This window comes from Prosopis cineraria, unplaced genomic scaffold (assembly GCF_029017545.1).
Source record: "Prosopis cineraria cultivar Desert tree isolate PC_DT_omini unplaced genomic scaffold, ASM2901754v1 PC1606, whole genome shotgun sequence".
Classification (NCBI taxonomy): Eukaryota; Viridiplantae; Streptophyta; class Magnoliopsida; order Fabales; family Fabaceae; genus Prosopis; species Prosopis cineraria.
The window spans coordinates 68-17,667 of record NW_026556931.1 but is presented as its reverse complement, the minus strand read 5'-3'; the positions used below and the strand labels follow the sequence as shown (position 1 = coordinate 17,667).

Below are 17,600 nucleotides of genomic sequence, written 5' to 3'. Positions count from 1 at the left end.
GCCAGATGAATGAGGAGAGAGAAAGCATAAAAATATGAAAGGCAAATTGCTTCCAGCGACAAACGTTAACGCTCGAGGTAAAAAAGCCAGGTCTATGGGCTTCTAAAAAAACGCTCGTTTAGACGTAACTTAAGTTGAAAATTTTTGTTAATCCAAACAAGATTTTTTGAGCTTTTTAGTTCCTAACTTCAGTTTGGTTCCTTCTAACTGAGGTTAAAAGTTAATCCAAACATGCCCTTAATCCTTATTTTTCAATTTTTTTAAAAAATTATCCTTATCAAATAAAAGGGATAAAAGAAATGTGTATATCTTCTTCTAAAATATCCTCCACTTATTTTTGGATGTGAGATCTAAACTAACATGAAAAAAAGAGGTAATAAAAGTTGAGGGATTAAATTATAAGCGAGTTAAAAGTTAAAGAATTGAGTTATAAGCGAGTTAAAAGTTAAAGACCACAGTCGTAGCGAGTCATAACTAAAGGATTAAGTTATAAGTAAATTAAAATTTAAAGAATCAAAAAATTAATTTTTTTTAATTTTTAACATGAAAAATTTATATCATTATCTAATATCTAAATTATTTGGTGGAGTTCAGATTTATAAATGCAAAATCATTGTTTGCAAATCCGAACTGACCTGGCTATGCTGACCCATACAACGAGAACTAGTCACCTGGATGATTTGGTTTATTGATTAAACCGATCAATTTGTAACTTAGTTGAATCAGTCTCAACTCCAAAAAGATCATGTCAATTAGATGGGTTGACTTGGGTTAGATTGTCCCTCACTTTTTAAATTCTCCATCTAAATTGTAAATTGTGAATTAAATTCAAATTCCTTAATTAATATTTTTAATTTTAATGTATTTTATTACTGTAAAAAATTATAATTAATATTTCTACCAGACATGTTCAAGACTTTAATCAAATATGGATATTTTTTAGTATTTCAATTATATTGTATTATTTTTAATCAATAAGGGTCTAGCTTCGGGCCGACCTCAATTGGATCACTTACTCTTAAACCACTTTCTCAATCAATTTAATGATCAATTTAATTTTCAATATGTAGTGCTCCTTTGATTTTATTCACAAGTCACTTTCAATATGTTTTATCAATATAAAAAAAAACCTTCAAAACTTATTAACTTTATCTTAAAATTTAATAAATTTTAAACTTTTTTATTAAATATATACACTTAAATAACATATTTTTTCTTTAATGTTAATAGAGTGTAAAAAAAATTTATGATATAAATTTAATAACATAATTTATGAATAGAATAAAAAAAATTTCACCTCATGAATAGTATCATCAGAGATACAGAAGTTGTTTTACCGGCAATACAGCGTTTGGTAGGAGGGCAATAATGGGCTCGGCTGTCGGATGTTGTTACTTTTCTCCTCCTCGTCTGGCGCCGATCTACCATACGGCCTTACAAAATGTCAAAGGCATCCCACCCCATAGGCCCCACACAGCAAGCGACACAATCTAATTGTAAAAAGCTTTGTTTACACTTTAGACCTTTAACTCAGGGGAGGTAATTCTGGTTAAACCAGATGGGTTCAATCTAATTAAGTCCAAAATATTTCAGAGTTGGACTTGAAAATTTATAAGATCTTTTTACTTTGAGTTTATCTGAGTGACCCGAAGAAATCTGGGTAAACCTTAAATTCAAATAAATTTGGCCCAAATATTCAAGTTCTTTTTTTATTAGTAATAAAATAATTTAAAAAAGATAAAATTGAAAACATAAAATTTTTTAGAAGAAAAATTGAAATTAGCTAAAAAATAAAACTAAAATAATATTTAGTAATTTAAGTATTTGGTCGAATTCGAATAAGTTCAAAAGCATAAAGTGTTAGGATTGAGTTTGGTTATATAAATTTTTTTAAATGTTTGGGTATTCTAAATTCAATTTAAATAATCACAATTCAAATTAGGTCTAAGTCACCTGAATTATGGATTCCACTTTAATTTATCATTCTTCTTTGTCGCCACCATTAGATTTCTACTATAAAAAAAGTTAATTTATATTCATAGTCATTCACACAGAGTGTATGTTTATATGATCATTTGATTAGATACGAATCTGTCGTGCCCGTTTGGAATTACATTCAAGAATCAGCCACTCAGAGGAGTGCGTAGTCAACTTTCACATTAGAAGGATATAAATTGCCCAAAAAAGAATGGAAACTCAAATTTGTGGAATCAATTAGGGGTGTTCAGTCTAAACCCGTCCCGGTTGGCTCGGTATCATCTTGATCATATCAGAATGGGTCTTGTCTTGACTCGAAAATAATCGAGACGGAATTTTACGGGACGGGATAGGAAAGAGGTTCGGGATGGGACGGGACACGAGAACACCATCGGGACGTCCCGTCCCATCCCAAATATTATATATATTATTTTTTATTTTAAATATATTAATTATATTAATATAATTTATACTTATATTAAGTATATCAATTATACTTTTAATACTTGCAATTCTTATTTAAAACTACAGTTTTTTTATATTAATAATTTTAATGGCATGGAGTAAACATGATGATATCTTTCTTTATAATATATTAATTATATTAATATAATTTATTTTTATATCTATCTATTTAATAACTTTTATTTATAACATATTTCTTGTTTATTTTTAGAAGAGTAATTAACTTAGTATATCTTCACTAAAGTAGAAGAACAATGATTTGATGTTGTGTTTGACTTGCCTGTTGTTGCTAATCTTATAGCATAAAGATCATTTGTATTTGTTATTGTAATATGTAGTTGTGATTAATATAATTCAATAATTAATTTTAAATTATTGTTATTTATGTGTTTGTGTTGTTTTGATTTTAAACTTAATAAATTATATGATTTAAAATTTTAATGAACGTTATTATCTAAATCTTTTTTCGACATTATTCCATTTATCAAGACAGCGGGATGTCCCGATCTTGTCCCAGTCCTGTCCCAACTCTTAACGGGATGAGACGACTTTCGGTACAGGACGGGACGGGACACAAGATGAAGGTGTCTCGATTTCATCTCGTCCCGTGAACACTCCTAGAATTAATGAGAAGATAAAGTCATTTTCAGCATTTAAATGAAGTCAGGTTCAAGACTTCATGGTTCACTGGTTATTTCACTGTCCACTAAGACCAATGATTGTTGATGAATTTAAGCTTGATGGATTTTACTAAAATAGAAATCCGGAAATCGTATGGGCGCTGACGCATAGTGTTATTTCTGTTTCACATGCATTGGCATCGCTGTGCATTGGTTGGGCCGTTCTTCTTGTCTTTCATTCAGGACTTAGGAGGGGAGGGGTTCCTCATAAGAGATAACACTGCAAATTTAGACCATCATATTAGATTTCACGATTGAAATTTGATAGTTTTTAAGAGTACATATTAATATATGCTGTTAAAGTTTCATAAAAATTCTACAAATTTACAACGAAGGTATAGTAGAGAGAGGCAACAGTAAAAAAAAATAAAACTGTGGCTTACTATGCATCTTTAATTTTTTTATCTTTCACCAACCATTCATTCTCACCTTACATTCTTATGACGAATCACAGTTCGTGGTTCTTTTTGAAAGAATTAGAGATAATAATTTAAGTGGGATAGAGTTATTCGGATCGTATTTAAAATATCATATTCTCTTTTAAAAAATTCATATAATCAAATTCGATCCTAACTTTTTTCAGTGAGGTTTGGATTTGATTAAAGTTATCAACTCTACGTACAAATAGAATAATAAATTTTAGTAGGTGGATGCATTTAGATCAGACTTAACTTGAATCAAATTTATTCTAATTGATATTAAAATATCATACTCTTAAAAAAATTAATATAATTAAATTCAATTTTAACTTTTTTTCAAGCGGATTTGGAGTTGATGTGAATTATTGGCCTAAAGAGAATGACTCCCAAGTAATAAATGTTCTTATTTATTTTGATAATGAATCACATTCCTAATGATACGACCAACCAGTCAACCACACCACATAACTCCTCCTCGTTCACGTGACTCTGAGTTGTGTGCCGCGTCTCTTTTCTTCATTCCATACTCACCCTTCAATTCAAGCCTTCCATTTCTAACAAAATATATCAAGAAGCAATATTTCATATAAATTACACGAAGTTACTGTATTTTCCTTGCTTTGGATCATATATATATATATATATAAAGCATTTTTTAGAAAAACTGTTTGATCCAAATATAGAATATTAAATAGTTTTTTATAATTATTTTCTTGATTATACTTCTATTTCATTTATTGGTATGGGATATAGATGGTTTGAAATGACCTATAAAAATTAAATAAAATAAAATTTACTTGCTTTCTTTTGTATAGTATAGAAATTTTTCAAGATAAACTTTTTTATTAATACAATTAGAGAAAGATACTTCTTAAATTATCATTTCCTCCATTCTAAAATTATTTTTACAGGATTTTGCAAATATAACCTGTATTATAGGATTAAACCAAATTATCAGTCCAAAATCTATTATGTTTTGTATTATAATTAATGTATTATATTTATTAATGATATATCGTTGTAGATCAATAATAAACCCCTAGTATATTAATATAAACTGGTCATTCTCTCGCATTTTTTAAAATTTAGTCCATATTTTTTAAATACAAGATTTTTTCCCATCAATAAGCCAATTTATCTTTATCTTTATTTTTGTTATACATGAATAACTTTGGAGAGTATTGGAAAATTTGAAGGAGGCGTACTTTTTTTTTTTAGAGCGGAGGCAATTGAAAATTTTTAAGGGCGGTTAACTGAAATTTTCAGGATATAATATCTAATTTTTTATTTATCTAGAGGGGCAAATGCCGTCGCTGTCTGAAACCAAATTGGTCATTTCAAATTTAAAATCATGTTTGATTAATTTTTCCATCCCCATCCCAGGTGAACATCCATGGAATCCGCCACTCATCCTTGCCTGTTTGTTTTGAAAATGCCATCACTTCAAATAGAGAAATGGAAAAACTAACAAACAAGGACTTGTTTCTCTTTCCCCTTCTAATGATGATGAAGTTGACCCCCTTAGCTGGTTCATCCTTCATAGACAAGCCAAAAAGTTTCTCATCATCGTCTTGCTATCCATTATTGAATCCTTAACTTCACTCCTTTGATAAATAAAGAGACGTCCATGGATTAAATTAATCATATAAAAAGAGCAATTATGGGTCATTTAACAAATGTTTCTTTTTTTTCCCCCTGTTCTTTTGGCTGACAGGAATTTTTTTTATTTTTGTTTAAAAAAAAAGCTCGCAATAAATTATCATGCTCAAAAAAATTACTTCCTCAAACAACTGGCTGTAACAGGGAAAACACAAAGAAAGAAGGAAAGAAGAGTAAACTCTAAAGGCTAGTTAGGTTCACTAGATTTTTTGTTCTGAGAAAGGGGAAAAAAAAAATTCCTTCGTTTGGCTGGCTGGAATTTCGAAGATTGGGAATCAAAATTCAGGGAAGAGACTGGAAAATAAATTCTTTCGCCTGAACTGATGGAAAAAATTTTCCATGAAAAATAATTTTCATTCCCTCTTTGTCTCCCCTTCACCTTTCCTCCTCCTCCTGCCAGTAATCCATCTTCACCGACAGCTTCCAGATCTGCTCCATCGCCCCTGTCCCTCTTCACTGACGACTTCTAGATCCACTCCATCATCTTCGTTCCTCCATGAAGACCTTACCATTGGCACCCTCCAGATCTGCAAACATTGTTGTGGGTCTGGGCTTGATGGGTCCTAGTTTCAAAGAAGAGGAGTAGGTATGTGGCTTTGGGTACGATGGATCTTGGCTTCTATGAAGTGGTCTTACCAATTTAGCTTTTGTTGTACAGTTTCAGCAATTTTCAGACAACAATGGCGGAACAGGAAAACCAGTGTCCAAGGGGGGATGGTTAATATTGTCCTTTCATATTTTAAAATCAATCAATCTATTTTATATGTTTAAAAAAAATTTCCACCCATTTTTAACGTCCCACCCAGCGCACTCTTAAATTCAATCCATTTTCCTTTTGTTTTTTTTAATTCCGTTTCCATCAAAATATTTTCAGTCTACCTAAGGGAGCGTAATTGAACGGACCCACATCTCGAAGTCTGTCCAATTGGATAACATGAATTTTCTGCAAGGAATCCAAATTCCCAAAAAGGACCCTCCATGTCTTTGTTTGCAAGAGACTTTTTCAGATCAGTACACATCACAAGGAACCCCAATTACTGTGCCACTTTTTCTCCTCCCCTCGATAACATCATTTGTTTAGTTAATTAATTTTGACTTGCTAAAACTTCAAAAATTGACTCATCTCGTTCTGCTCCAATCAAGACATGAATGAATCTTAAAGACCTAAAGCGTGTGACTGAGAGGGAGAGAGAGTACCAAGTAACAAGTAGCAATTAGCAAGTTGCAACATGCAAGCAACTTTCTCAAAAGCATAAAGTTGGTGAAGAAAAATGCAGCCTCAAGAGTCTAGAGAGCAGGGAAAACATAGAATCGCCCACATGGTCACCTAAAATTTTCTATCCCATTTCGTGGATGACAAACGTTCGTTGCTTTTGAGGTATTTTTCACCCTTTGAAAAAAGATGATAAAACAGAAAGCAAAGTTCTCACTTTCATGCTCTCATTTTACTGCTCCTCCCAACAGAATCTTACCTAACCATCAAGCCTTACAAGTCGTCCCCACATTTAATAATGAATAGTAACCTTTCAACATGAATGATCCTTTCTCCACCACAAAATCACCGTCTCTTCCACCCCCAAAACTGAATATGCAGAAAGAATCCACAGCAAAAAGAATTTAGCCTTCTGAGAAGCATCATCTTCAATTTTTAATAATCTGCACAGAAACAGATTGTGGTTTTCAGAATGAAAGCAATAGGATTTTAAATGAGCTACGGTATAATTAATTAATGCCATGAACAGAAAAATGGCCTCTCAGTTTCATTCAACGCATACCATCATGTTTCTTAATCAGACTTCTTGCAAATAGCAAGCATATGACCAAAAATGCCACGCCAGCCGCCCCACCTAATATTATAGCTACTGTCTTCCCTGTATTTTGCCCTGTCATTCCCACCAAAAAGCCATGTTTCATTTTCACATCTTCATAGCAAATCTGATTAAAAGACATAAAAGTTTAGGCAGTTTTGGGCATGAAAGGGACGAGGATGAAGATAGATTATTCCAATCTAACAAATAAAAAACAAGACTAAAGTTATTTCATTCCTTCAAAGATTCCCCTATCACTGTCCTAATCAAATCTTTGATATGGTGCCAATTTCATTCCTTCTAGCAACAGTTACTACACAATCACAATCTTTCTCGAGAAACAAATGTTTTATGGGATTGTAACAAAACTAATCATTTCCGTAGTGTCAAAATGGGGTTTTAGATTTACTCTATTATTTATTAAAAAAGATCCCATTTCTCTATGCTGGTTCTGGTGTCTCTGTGACCTTACCTGGGGAAGATGAGGACGATGAAGAAGATGAAGATGCAGCAGCGGGAGAGGATCTCCTAGGAACCCCATTAGGATAATAGTTATAACTAATGAAGCACTTGTGCAAAAAGATTTGACCTGAAATGGATCTCCCACATTCAGCGCCGGCTCTCTGAACAGCTTGTTTCACACACTCCCCACAATCCGAATCCCCAACATCTCCCTCGCACTGTCCCAACACGTACACAGATTGATAGCTCGTTGTATAAAATCCATGGCCACTCACAACCCCATTTTCCATCATCGAGAATGCCGCGTCCCTCCGCTCTTCGAACCCACTTCCGGCAACATTCGTCGCCCCACAAGTCTTGTACAGCATTTGCATTCCCGAGATTTGAGCGAACCCGGCAGCCTCGTAGAGCATGTAGCACCCTAGAAGTTGAACTCTGGAGGCGACGGTCTTGCCGCAGAGTTTGTCGGCCAACACGGGGAGTCTGCTAACGCAGCTGTAGCAGTCGGAGTTGGTGAGATCTCCCCGGCATTGGAAGAGGCCGGTTAACGCGGTTTGGCCGGAACCAGAGGTGGCTTTGTAGAACTTGGTTCTGGTGGATTGGGCGACCAGGGAGCCAAATAAGGAAGAAAGGGCTTGAGAGTATGCCCCATTTGGATCCGTGAAAGTTTCCTTCGAACAGCCTTTGTAGATCAAGGTGGTGTAATCGGAAGAAGAAGAGGACTGTGGGAGTTGGGATTGGAAGAAACCCAGGAAGAAAACAAGGGAAAAGAGTCCTTTTCTAGGAAAACCCATTTGGGTAAAAATGGTGTGGAGGGATCAAATCATGGCAAGTTCGGAGAGTCTTGCGATCCCTGGGACTCTGGTAAAGAGGAAAAAAGAATTGATGTTGCTCTTTCTTTTTGCCGAATGAGGATGCACCCCCAAGAAAATAAAGGATTTGGGTATGTATGTGCGTCCGTATGTGTGTGTGGGCGCGAGAGAGATAGAGAGCGAGAGAGAGGTGAGAGGTGAGAGGTGAGAGGAGAGAGGAGAGGCGGTGACTCAGTGTTCTGGAGTGGTCCTTGGGATTCGCATTCCTTTGGATGGCCTAACACTCGGCTCTGTAGCTGAGAGAGTCTGCTCTACTCTACTCTGTACTCGTGAAGTTCTGGGGAGGATGTACCACTAATCGATTGATCTGGATATAAATGTAAAAACAGAAGATGAAAGTAGCAATTTTTGGAAACTGTGAAGTTGAATTTAATAGTTGGAAGAGAATGAAAACGAAGGGGGCGAAAATATTCCTTGGTGCCATGGGGAGAAGATTTTTGGAGGGCATGACATGGGATTAATTAGATTATAAATGCTGTACAAACAAGTAGTAGTTTGACTCGAGTAGTAGATTATAAATGCTTCGTCCATGAATTTGAATTTCATCGTCTGACCATGAAAGCCCCGCAATCACATTTGTGCTCTCGTATTTAAGTGGTCGGAATCCCTGATCCTATAATAATTTAAAAATTCTACGAAGCATGTGATGAAGGGATTAATTAGGGCAAACAAGAAAGACGTGCCACTTTTTAGCATCCCGGACCCTCATATCTTCAATATGGTTAGAACTTAGAATGACATTAATTAAAGTCGTTGCATGAAATCTCGTCTCAGTTAATTGAAAATTTTATAGCCACCGTGGGAGACCGTCCAGCTGTATTGCTTAATCATGTTAGCGTAAGAAAATAATACAAGACATAAATCCTTCACAACTTGACAGATTAATATTTACATTTTTATTAAGAGTGATATCTATATTTAATATTTAATTATGTTTTAAATAAAATTATTTATAATAAAAAATACTTGTGAATAAAATAAAATAAAAAAAAGAACACCCCGCATGATGAAGGAAGCAAAAGGAGATAACTAGATTGTAGCAAAAGACAGCTTGTTATTACCTGGTTGAGAAGGGACTGTCTCCCATGAGGCCATCCCTTCTTTTTGTATCCTAGTTAGTACAAAGTAATATTAAAAATTAATATTTCGTATAATATAGTGTAATACGAAACAGCATGAGGCCATGAGCCATGAGGAGCACGTATAATATAGCATATTGACAGTATGTTGTTAGGGGCAGCATGGGACTCATCAATTAATTGACTGAATAAAGTATTGTTGAGCGGATTAGGTGGATGAAATGAAACAGAACAATACAGTGAAATGAATGAAGATGATGGTGCTGGAATTTGCTCTTCTGTACAAGTTAACTGTACGCCACGCCACAAATAATGACTTTATATTATATATATAGAGGGAGAGGGAGAGTAACAAAGTTATAGGTTAGCGATCCAATCAAAATTAAATTGAGAGCCAATTTAAAAAGTAAATCAATCATGATTAAATTAATATAATTTAAATCAAAAGATATTAATTATAAAAATATTTAATTAAATTCAATATTAATTTCAAATATAAAGTACAAATGCAATAATAATTATAGAAATATATTCACTCAAAAGTATAATAATAATAAAATATAACATTTTAAATATTCTTCCTTATAATTACAATCCTTCAACAATTAAAAATTTTAAAATTAATAATCACCAATACCAAAATTATTATTAATTTCATTCAAATCTCTAAGCATTGAAATATTAAGAGTCGAATGAGAAAAACTATAACCATTAACAATATTATCAATCAAAGATAGGGGCTTCAAACCATTCATATATTCATCAACCACAACAAACAAGAATTGATATTAATGAATGTGTAAAAAATTGACAAAATTATAATGTTATATACTTATATTAGAAACTTGATAGTAGATTTAAACCTTTATAATTCATATCGAGAATTGATAGAGCATCTACAGTTTCATCTCTACAGTTTCATCCACCAGGCATTCATGACTCAGAGGACCCTCTATTCTTCAAAGGCTAAGACTCAAAGATTAAATTTATTTTTTAAATTATTTTTTAGTTTTTTTTTTAAATTTAAAACCCCCCAAAAAAGTTTTTTGGGGTTTTGGCAAAAAAAAAAAAAAGACTCAGTTAACCCCAACAACTCGTCAGATTACCCAAGTTAATCTGAATGATCACTAAACTGAGTTAGCTAGAAATTTGGACCAATGGAGAGGCCTATTCACAAGTTAACCCACCCAAGCTTCCATTCCCTGGAGAGTGAGAGTTGATTGGCAGCCAAGACCACAGCAGGACATGTATTTTATTCCCCTGCATGCTCATCCTTCAATGCTCCTCATTTTTTGTACATGCGTGTTCGCTTTTCACTTGCTTGGCTGAGTTGTTGATCGATACCGCATCTCATTGCATATTTTACGCTCCCTCCATAAGATGTCCCGTTAGTTACTTTTGAGATTAGTTAGAACAGTTCCATTTCGGAAATTTTTTACTATATTTGAAAGCTATCTTTTGATTGACATTGTTCACTGTGAAAAAAGAGAGAACGATGGCAAAAGATTTCAGAGAAGAGGAGAGAAAAATAACATGGAACAGGTGAACACGATCTGTATTTCGTTAATGACAGGGTGTATACAACAACAACATATACAGAGCCACGTGGTGAGGACTCTAACCAGGACCGAGTATTAATACCATCAGTTACACAGCTAACTTGTATTAGTCACCCTCACAAACGATTACTTGATTACTCCATCACATGAAAGTCACAAATATATTTTATTTTATTAAATTTTGTAAAAGATCTTGTATTGAGTATCTATTCAGAAGATCATATGAACAGGATGCGATAAGGAGATACATTATTATTAACTTGTCTTGCCTGAATCACTGAATGAATGCACACAACTTCATATTATTATTAGACAGTGTTTGGATTAATAGAGTTAAGTTTAATTCTAAAACTTTAAATATGGCGCTTAAAATTTATATAATTAAATTTATGTATGGATTGAGAGTAATAATCTTATTGCTAACTTTAAATAATTATAATTTAAAGTTACAATAAAATATGAATTGAAATTTAAACTTTATTTAAATCTATCAACTTTTATCTATTTAAATGGGTGACTTGGTTCAAATTTAAATCTTTGTTCACCCAACATTTTTCTTCAAACTCTCAATGGGTCAAACACGGTTCATAACAATCATGTCACTGTTAATCAATCAATCAAATACTATTAGTTATTTGTCTAGTTAGCAATAAGATGCTAACATTAGTCTGGTTAACAAGAATGCTTTTCTTTTTTCTTTACTCGCTCCGCTTTTCATGGAAGATTGGTCTTAGAGAACTCAAACCCATGACTGTGACTTTAAACGTTGGTCTTATAGTTTGACATTCTACTAAACCGAGCGAAATATAAATTATAAAATTATAATTGGAAAGCCTACTATTTAGGGCGAGTTTGAATAATTTTTTTTAATATTGATTTTGATTTTTGACAATTAAATATTAAATATGTTTGAATAATTTTTCAGAATCAATTACAAAGATGCAAAAAAATAAAAAATGCTCAAACAGTAATTGATTATTAAATAAAGAAAAAATAGCTCATGTCAAATGACAAAAGGCAAGTAAAACTTGAAAAAATTGGAGGTGTTTAGATAGGATTTGTTTAGAACTATGATTTTGAATCCAACATTATTTTTACATTCAAACAAGTCCTTGCTATTTAGTCGATAGTGCGATTTATTTCCCATGTAATTATACGCAATACGTATATTCACTGAAATTGGTTCAAAGTTTCCAGCTCAACATCAGTAGCTTCGTCTATCAATTTTCTCCATATCAATATCTCCATTGTATCGTAGAGTAATTACGTCACTAATTTCTACTGAAAGGAGCTAATTTCTACGAAAAGGAGGGACCTTCCTAATATAAATATATTCCAAGTTTAATACCCTCGAGAGAAATTTTTTTAAAAAATACATTTTTATGCAATACTAATACAAATAATAATAAAATTTAACTAATTCTTTTTAATATCTATGAATTAGTTAATCATGTTTTATATTTAAAATAAAAGAGAGTGTCTAATACTAGGGTTAATAATAAGGCATGTAAATATTTTTATGGACCGAGAATATATGATTAATATATTTAAGGTTAGCGAGCATTTTAAATTCTAAATTATTACTTAAATAATATTATAGATTTTAGACTCTTAAAACGAGTAAAAACTCATCTCAATTCAAAATTTTTGATCAAATTATCCTTACCGTTTATCCATACACTATTGATCATTATGTAGTCTAGCTGTCTAGCTGGCATGTCACTTGTCGAGAAAAAATTAACGTCACACTAGTCTTTGACTAAATCTAAGTAATTTACTATTCAAATAATAGTTTAAAGTTTAAAATATTTATTTTTAAAGTTTAAAATTTATAATATTATTTAAATAATAGTTTATGATTCATGACACTCATTCACTCATATATCTATATACTTGAGACGAGAAAATTGAATAAATTATATGCCAGTTATTAGACGATTTGGGTGCCTTCTCTCTTTCTATTCTAGTGAGTATCCTGTGTCCCTATAGTTCTACATCATTCCTTTTCAAGAAGACTGCATCATTCCTTTAAGATGTGATAGTTGGCCAAAACAAAAATCTTACTCATATTTAAATTGCTCAAATATAAAACATCATATAATATTTTTGTTGGAAAAACATGATATATAACCTAACCCCAAAATCTCTGTCCAAATAAAAAATAACCTAACCCAAAATGGCCCAAAAAAAAAAGAAAAAAGAAAGAAACTTCAACCCCGAAACAAGATGATATATAAGATGACACGACTGTACCCGACAAAACTTTATTCCAGTTCATGAAGAAATGACATTGAGAAATCTGTGTCCCACCGGCCAATCTAGCCTTTGATCAAATCTTCCTTTTCCCAATTTTCGTTGTTAGCTGTCTCCAACGTTTCCACTCCGCTTTCCTTCCCCCTTGTCACCGGTACTTTTTCTTCCAATTCCAAGCCTTTTATTCTTCCAATATTTCTTAACTTTCAACCCATAATCATTAATGGGATAGCTGAGTTCTGCTCCTTCAAGATGCAAACTTTGAAAGAGAAGGTCACAGACAAGCTCTCTCGCCTCTTCGCCGATTCTCCGCAGTCTACCCCTCATCAGGTATTGCTTCTTCTTCTTCTTCTTCTTCTTCTTCTTTTTCCCCCCTCGAATGACATGAAAGGGTTTCATCTTGTCTCTCTGATCTGCATTGGATTCTCTTGTTTGTTCCTGTTTTAAACAATTGAAGTCTATCTTCAATCACCTCTGTCCGGTAGTTAGATCCGGGCTCTCCAAAACCTGAATCTGTGGTTGAATGTCTGGATTAAATTTCACGGATTTCATGCATAAAAGAGACAGCAACCGTGTGACTTGATTTCAGTAAATAAGTGGTACATATTAATGTCGATTGTAATTCGCACTAAGTGGGGGACTGTGGTTGAATTGTTTGTTTCTTAAGCTGAGAAAGGTTAATCCTAGTTATAGTCTACATATTCCTCTCGGGTTTTTTTTTTTTTTTTTTCCGTGTCTTGCATTTTGCATTTGCTATTGCTTAGTATCCCTTTTCCAGGCCTTCCGCCAAATTTTGGATAAGCATTTTATTGGTTTGTGGAAAAATATATATGAGAGAGAATAAACTAATTTTCTCAGCGATGAACATATTTTATTTTGTTGTGATGAATAGAAAATAGAATCAGGTCACGATTACAGCTTTGTTATATGTGGTGAACCCTGTATTTTTTTGTTTCATTTCACCAATAGTTTTTCGTTTCTTGTCGTTTTCATCTTGACTTTTTAGGTGAGAACTATTTATGACTAGAGGAAAAGCACCTTCATCTTGATTCAGGACCCTAACGAGTTTGATTTATTGGCCTCTTACTCTTTAGTTCAAATATTATGTCATTAAAAATTGACCTGATCAAAGATACTCCTCATATAATAAATTGAAGACTCATTCGAAATAGAATTCATCTACTGTCTATTGCCTTGTGGAGTTACCCGAGTTGGCCTTAAATTCTCCTTGACTCTACGTGCAAAATCCAAATTGACTGAAGTCACGTGTTGTCTTCCTTGCACTGGTGTTGGGTTTTTATATTACAAGGTTTCAAGTTTCCAGATACCTTGTTTATCATCCTAGCACTGCTGCTGAACTTATGGGTATCCTAGAAGGCCCTAAACTTTGCTGGAATAGCTATTTTGCTAATGTCAATGTTTACTTAGATTCTACCAAAGCCCTCACATTGGTTCAGTGGGAATTCTCTCAGCACCACTCTCTCTCAAATACTATCAATAAGATCAGGGACTTGGTTATGAGAGACTAGATTATAACTTTCGATCATATTTTTAGATAAGCAAATAGATATGCGGATTTAGTTGGCTCATCATGTTTCAAACAACAATTTGGACTCCACAATTTTTGTCGACTCACCCTTAGAGTGCAAAAGTATTATTTGCTTTGACATTAATTGATTTTTTCCCTGCACAGTTTCATCGTGGCCTCGTATTTAAAAAAAAAAGATTTATTTTGACTTTGCAGAATTTTAGATCAGGATGAAATTTTGGCCCTGTGTCTTCTCTTTGAAACTCTCATAACCTGAGGATATGCAATCTTACTGGTCTTAGGTTATATAGGCATGGCTTCCGTCTTATCTTATCCGGAGATTTGTTGTGGTGGTTATTATGCGTTACTTGAGTTTTCCTCTCCCTAGGTTGAATTTATTTGCAATAAAGGTAATAGTATGTGCGTTACCAAGTTCTTATCCTTTTTCTTTCTCCCTTTTTATATCTCTAATTTCTGCGCTCACATTTTACTTTAACCTCATAGTCAATGAGGGGGAAGGGGAATCTAATTAGAGCTCATTTTCCGCCACACTGCATGAATAAATTTGAAAAATCATATATGGGTTCTCTATTGTCATATGAATTTTGCTTATCAGTTCTGCATCATCATATGAGTCATGTACCATTCTTTCATTTATTAGTCTTTATGTGTGTGTGTGTGTAAATATATATATTATATATATATATATTTTCTGTAAAATATGACATGAGGTTTTCATTTATGTAGGGCAGCTCCTACTCTAAAGAGGGTAGATCTTGGTCTTCATATTTTCCTACGCTATTCCTTCTGTCAGTTTCAGTGGGTCCAAGACAAGTAACCAGCAATATGATCTTAAACCAGTTCAAGTTACATATAATAATCTTGAGCCTCAAGATGATTCATTGGATGAATATGTTGACTGTAGTCCAGTGTATAAAGCATGAACTTTTTGAAAGATAAGATTAAAGATGATGATCAGGCCTCCAGGAGGACTAGTTGCAGTTCGGAAGTTTTTGAAGAAGCAAATGCACAAACTCCTAATTCATCGAAGAAGCCCCGGGTCAATCTGACTGATGACTCTATTTTTATTTCAACTGAGTTGTATGAATTTTTTGAGTCATGTCTACCCAATATAGTTAAAGGGTGTCAATGGGTCTTACTTTATAGGTAACTTTGCTCTCTAGTTCTTAGCATGTGCATCAAACGTTATTGTTCTATTGCATTAAAATATTAACTATTGGTTCTTTCAAATGAAGGGCAGTACTTTGAAACATGGAATATCACTTCGTACACTAATTCGCAAGAAGAGTGCTGAACTTCCTGGTCCCGGATTGCTAGTATGTCAAATTTTCAGAATTCAATACATGTCTCTGATTGTGGTGTTTATCTGGAATTTACTAGCAGTAAATCAAGTGATGAAAGGGGTTAATTATTTGGCATAACTGTTAGATTGTTGAGATAAGCAAGGTGCCGTGTTTGGTGGGTTGCTGGACTGTCCTTTAAAACCTACAGCAAAACGAAAGTATCAAGTATGCAAACCTGTTTTCTTGATGATTCTGGCTTGTAATTTTATTGGGGTGCGCTTCTATATATTGAAAAATGATTTTGTTTTCTCCTGTGATAGGGGACAAACCAATCTTTTGTTTTTACTACATTATATGGTGAACCAAGGTTGTTTCGGCCAACTGGTAAGTGTTCTCATTTATTTGTCTGTAGGTTCATGTTCTTTATCGGTAGATGTTATTATTTAGGAAGATATCAGCGGTTGATCTCTGTTTGACTAAGATGAAACTTTTACTGAATATCTATCAACTTCCAATGTTAGTTTCATGAGATCCAGGATATGCATTTATGACTTTTACTGAAAATAATTTGTAAAGCCTAATATGGAACAGGAATGGCACTAAATGTCAACTTCTTTTTGGTCGCCTTCCTTTCAATTTTTTTTTTTGTAATGCGAATATTCTGATTCTATATGTTAATATATGTAGGTGCCAACCGGTACTACTGCATGTGTTTGAATGACTTGCTTGCACTTGGTGGGGGTGGTAATTTTGCTTTATGCTTGGATGGAGATCTGTAAGCTTTTTGTTATTGCTTCTCTGTTTCTCTAAATTTGTTTAGTTTGCACACTACTCATGGAATCTCTTCTCTTGAATGCGATGATAGGTTGTTGAACGGAACTAGTGGACCTTGCGACAATTTGGAAGCTCGTGCCTGGCTCATAGTCCAGAGTTTGAGTTAAAGAATGTTGAGGTAATATTCTTAAAATTCGACTTCAGTTATCTTGATTTCTTTATTGATAAGTTTCTTTCATCTCCTGACCCACAAAATTCCCCTAAAGTTTTGCGTGTGCTTTGTGCTTTTAGTATGCTCGTAAGTTTTTTCACTTGTCATGAAATAGAGAAGACCTTGTCTTCTGTGACGGTTTCTTGGAAAAGACTTGATACGTATGCCTGCTGCTGCCCTGCTTCATTTAAACTCGATTCAATTGAGATGCCCTTTTCTTGCTAGACCAGTGTTGAGAAGTGAAATTTTTTATGCTTGAGTTCTCATTCATTAGTGCTTGAGTCGAGATACTGCCAGTCGGCTGTCGAAACCGATAGATAGATATATGACCAATCAGAAAGCATTGTACGCATGCACGCATGAACGTGAGCAACATGATGGAAATAATAATTATTCCCACCAATCACTAACTGCGTGGATCAAAGGTAAAAGAGTGTGTTTTGTGTTTCACCGGTGGTCTCGGTGGTAGAGCCTGCTGCCCAAAAGGGTTCTACAATGCTCGATTTGGATTAGTCTAAGCCTTTGTTAAGTCCTCTCAACTTGATATGGA

At 33.7% G+C, this 17,600-nt stretch overlaps 1 protein-coding gene and 2 long non-coding RNA genes across 9 annotated transcripts; 2 read left to right on the top strand and 1 right to left on the bottom strand.

The window, feature by feature from the left end:
• Nucleotides 1-6,571: 6,571 nt before the first annotated feature.
• Nucleotides 6,572-8,636, bottom strand: LOC129300470 (plasmodesmata-located protein 2-like). Of its 6 annotated transcripts, none has more exons than XM_054939049.1 (3): nucleotides 7,598-8,632; nucleotides 6,976-7,083; nucleotides 6,572-6,856 (listed from the first exon to the last, which is right to left on the bottom strand). In XM_054939049.1, the coding sequence occupies exons 1-3, from the start codon at nucleotides 8,262-8,264 to the stop codon at nucleotides 6,849-6,851; spliced, it is 783 nt and encodes a 260-aa protein (XP_054795024.1). In that variant the 5' UTR covers nucleotides 8,265-8,632; the 3' UTR covers nucleotides 6,572-6,848. The 6 variants fall into 6 exon arrangements, with proteins under 6 accessions (XP_054795024.1, XP_054795019.1, XP_054795023.1 ...); XM_054939044.1 differs by having other exon boundaries at nucleotides 7,481-8,621; XM_054939048.1 differs by having other exon boundaries at nucleotides 6,572-7,083; nucleotides 7,598-8,636.
• A 4,543-nt stretch (nucleotides 8,637-13,179) lies between these two features.
• LOC129300473 (uncharacterized) lies at nucleotides 13,180-16,066 on the top strand. 2 transcript variants are annotated; one of them, XR_008590779.1, is made up of 3 exons: nucleotides 13,180-13,563; nucleotides 15,509-15,928; nucleotides 16,023-16,066. It is a non-coding gene; the product is annotated as an uncharacterized LOC129300473 (long non-coding RNA). The 2 variants fall into 2 exon arrangements; XR_008590778.1 differs by having other exon boundaries at nucleotides 16,018-16,065.
• A 150-nt stretch (nucleotides 16,067-16,216) lies between these two features.
• Nucleotides 16,217-16,861, top strand: LOC129300472 (uncharacterized). The gene is made up of 3 exons (XR_008590777.1): nucleotides 16,217-16,290; nucleotides 16,386-16,449; nucleotides 16,753-16,861. It is a non-coding gene; the product is annotated as an uncharacterized LOC129300472 (long non-coding RNA).
• The last annotated feature ends 739 nt before the right edge of the window (nucleotides 16,862-17,600 follow it).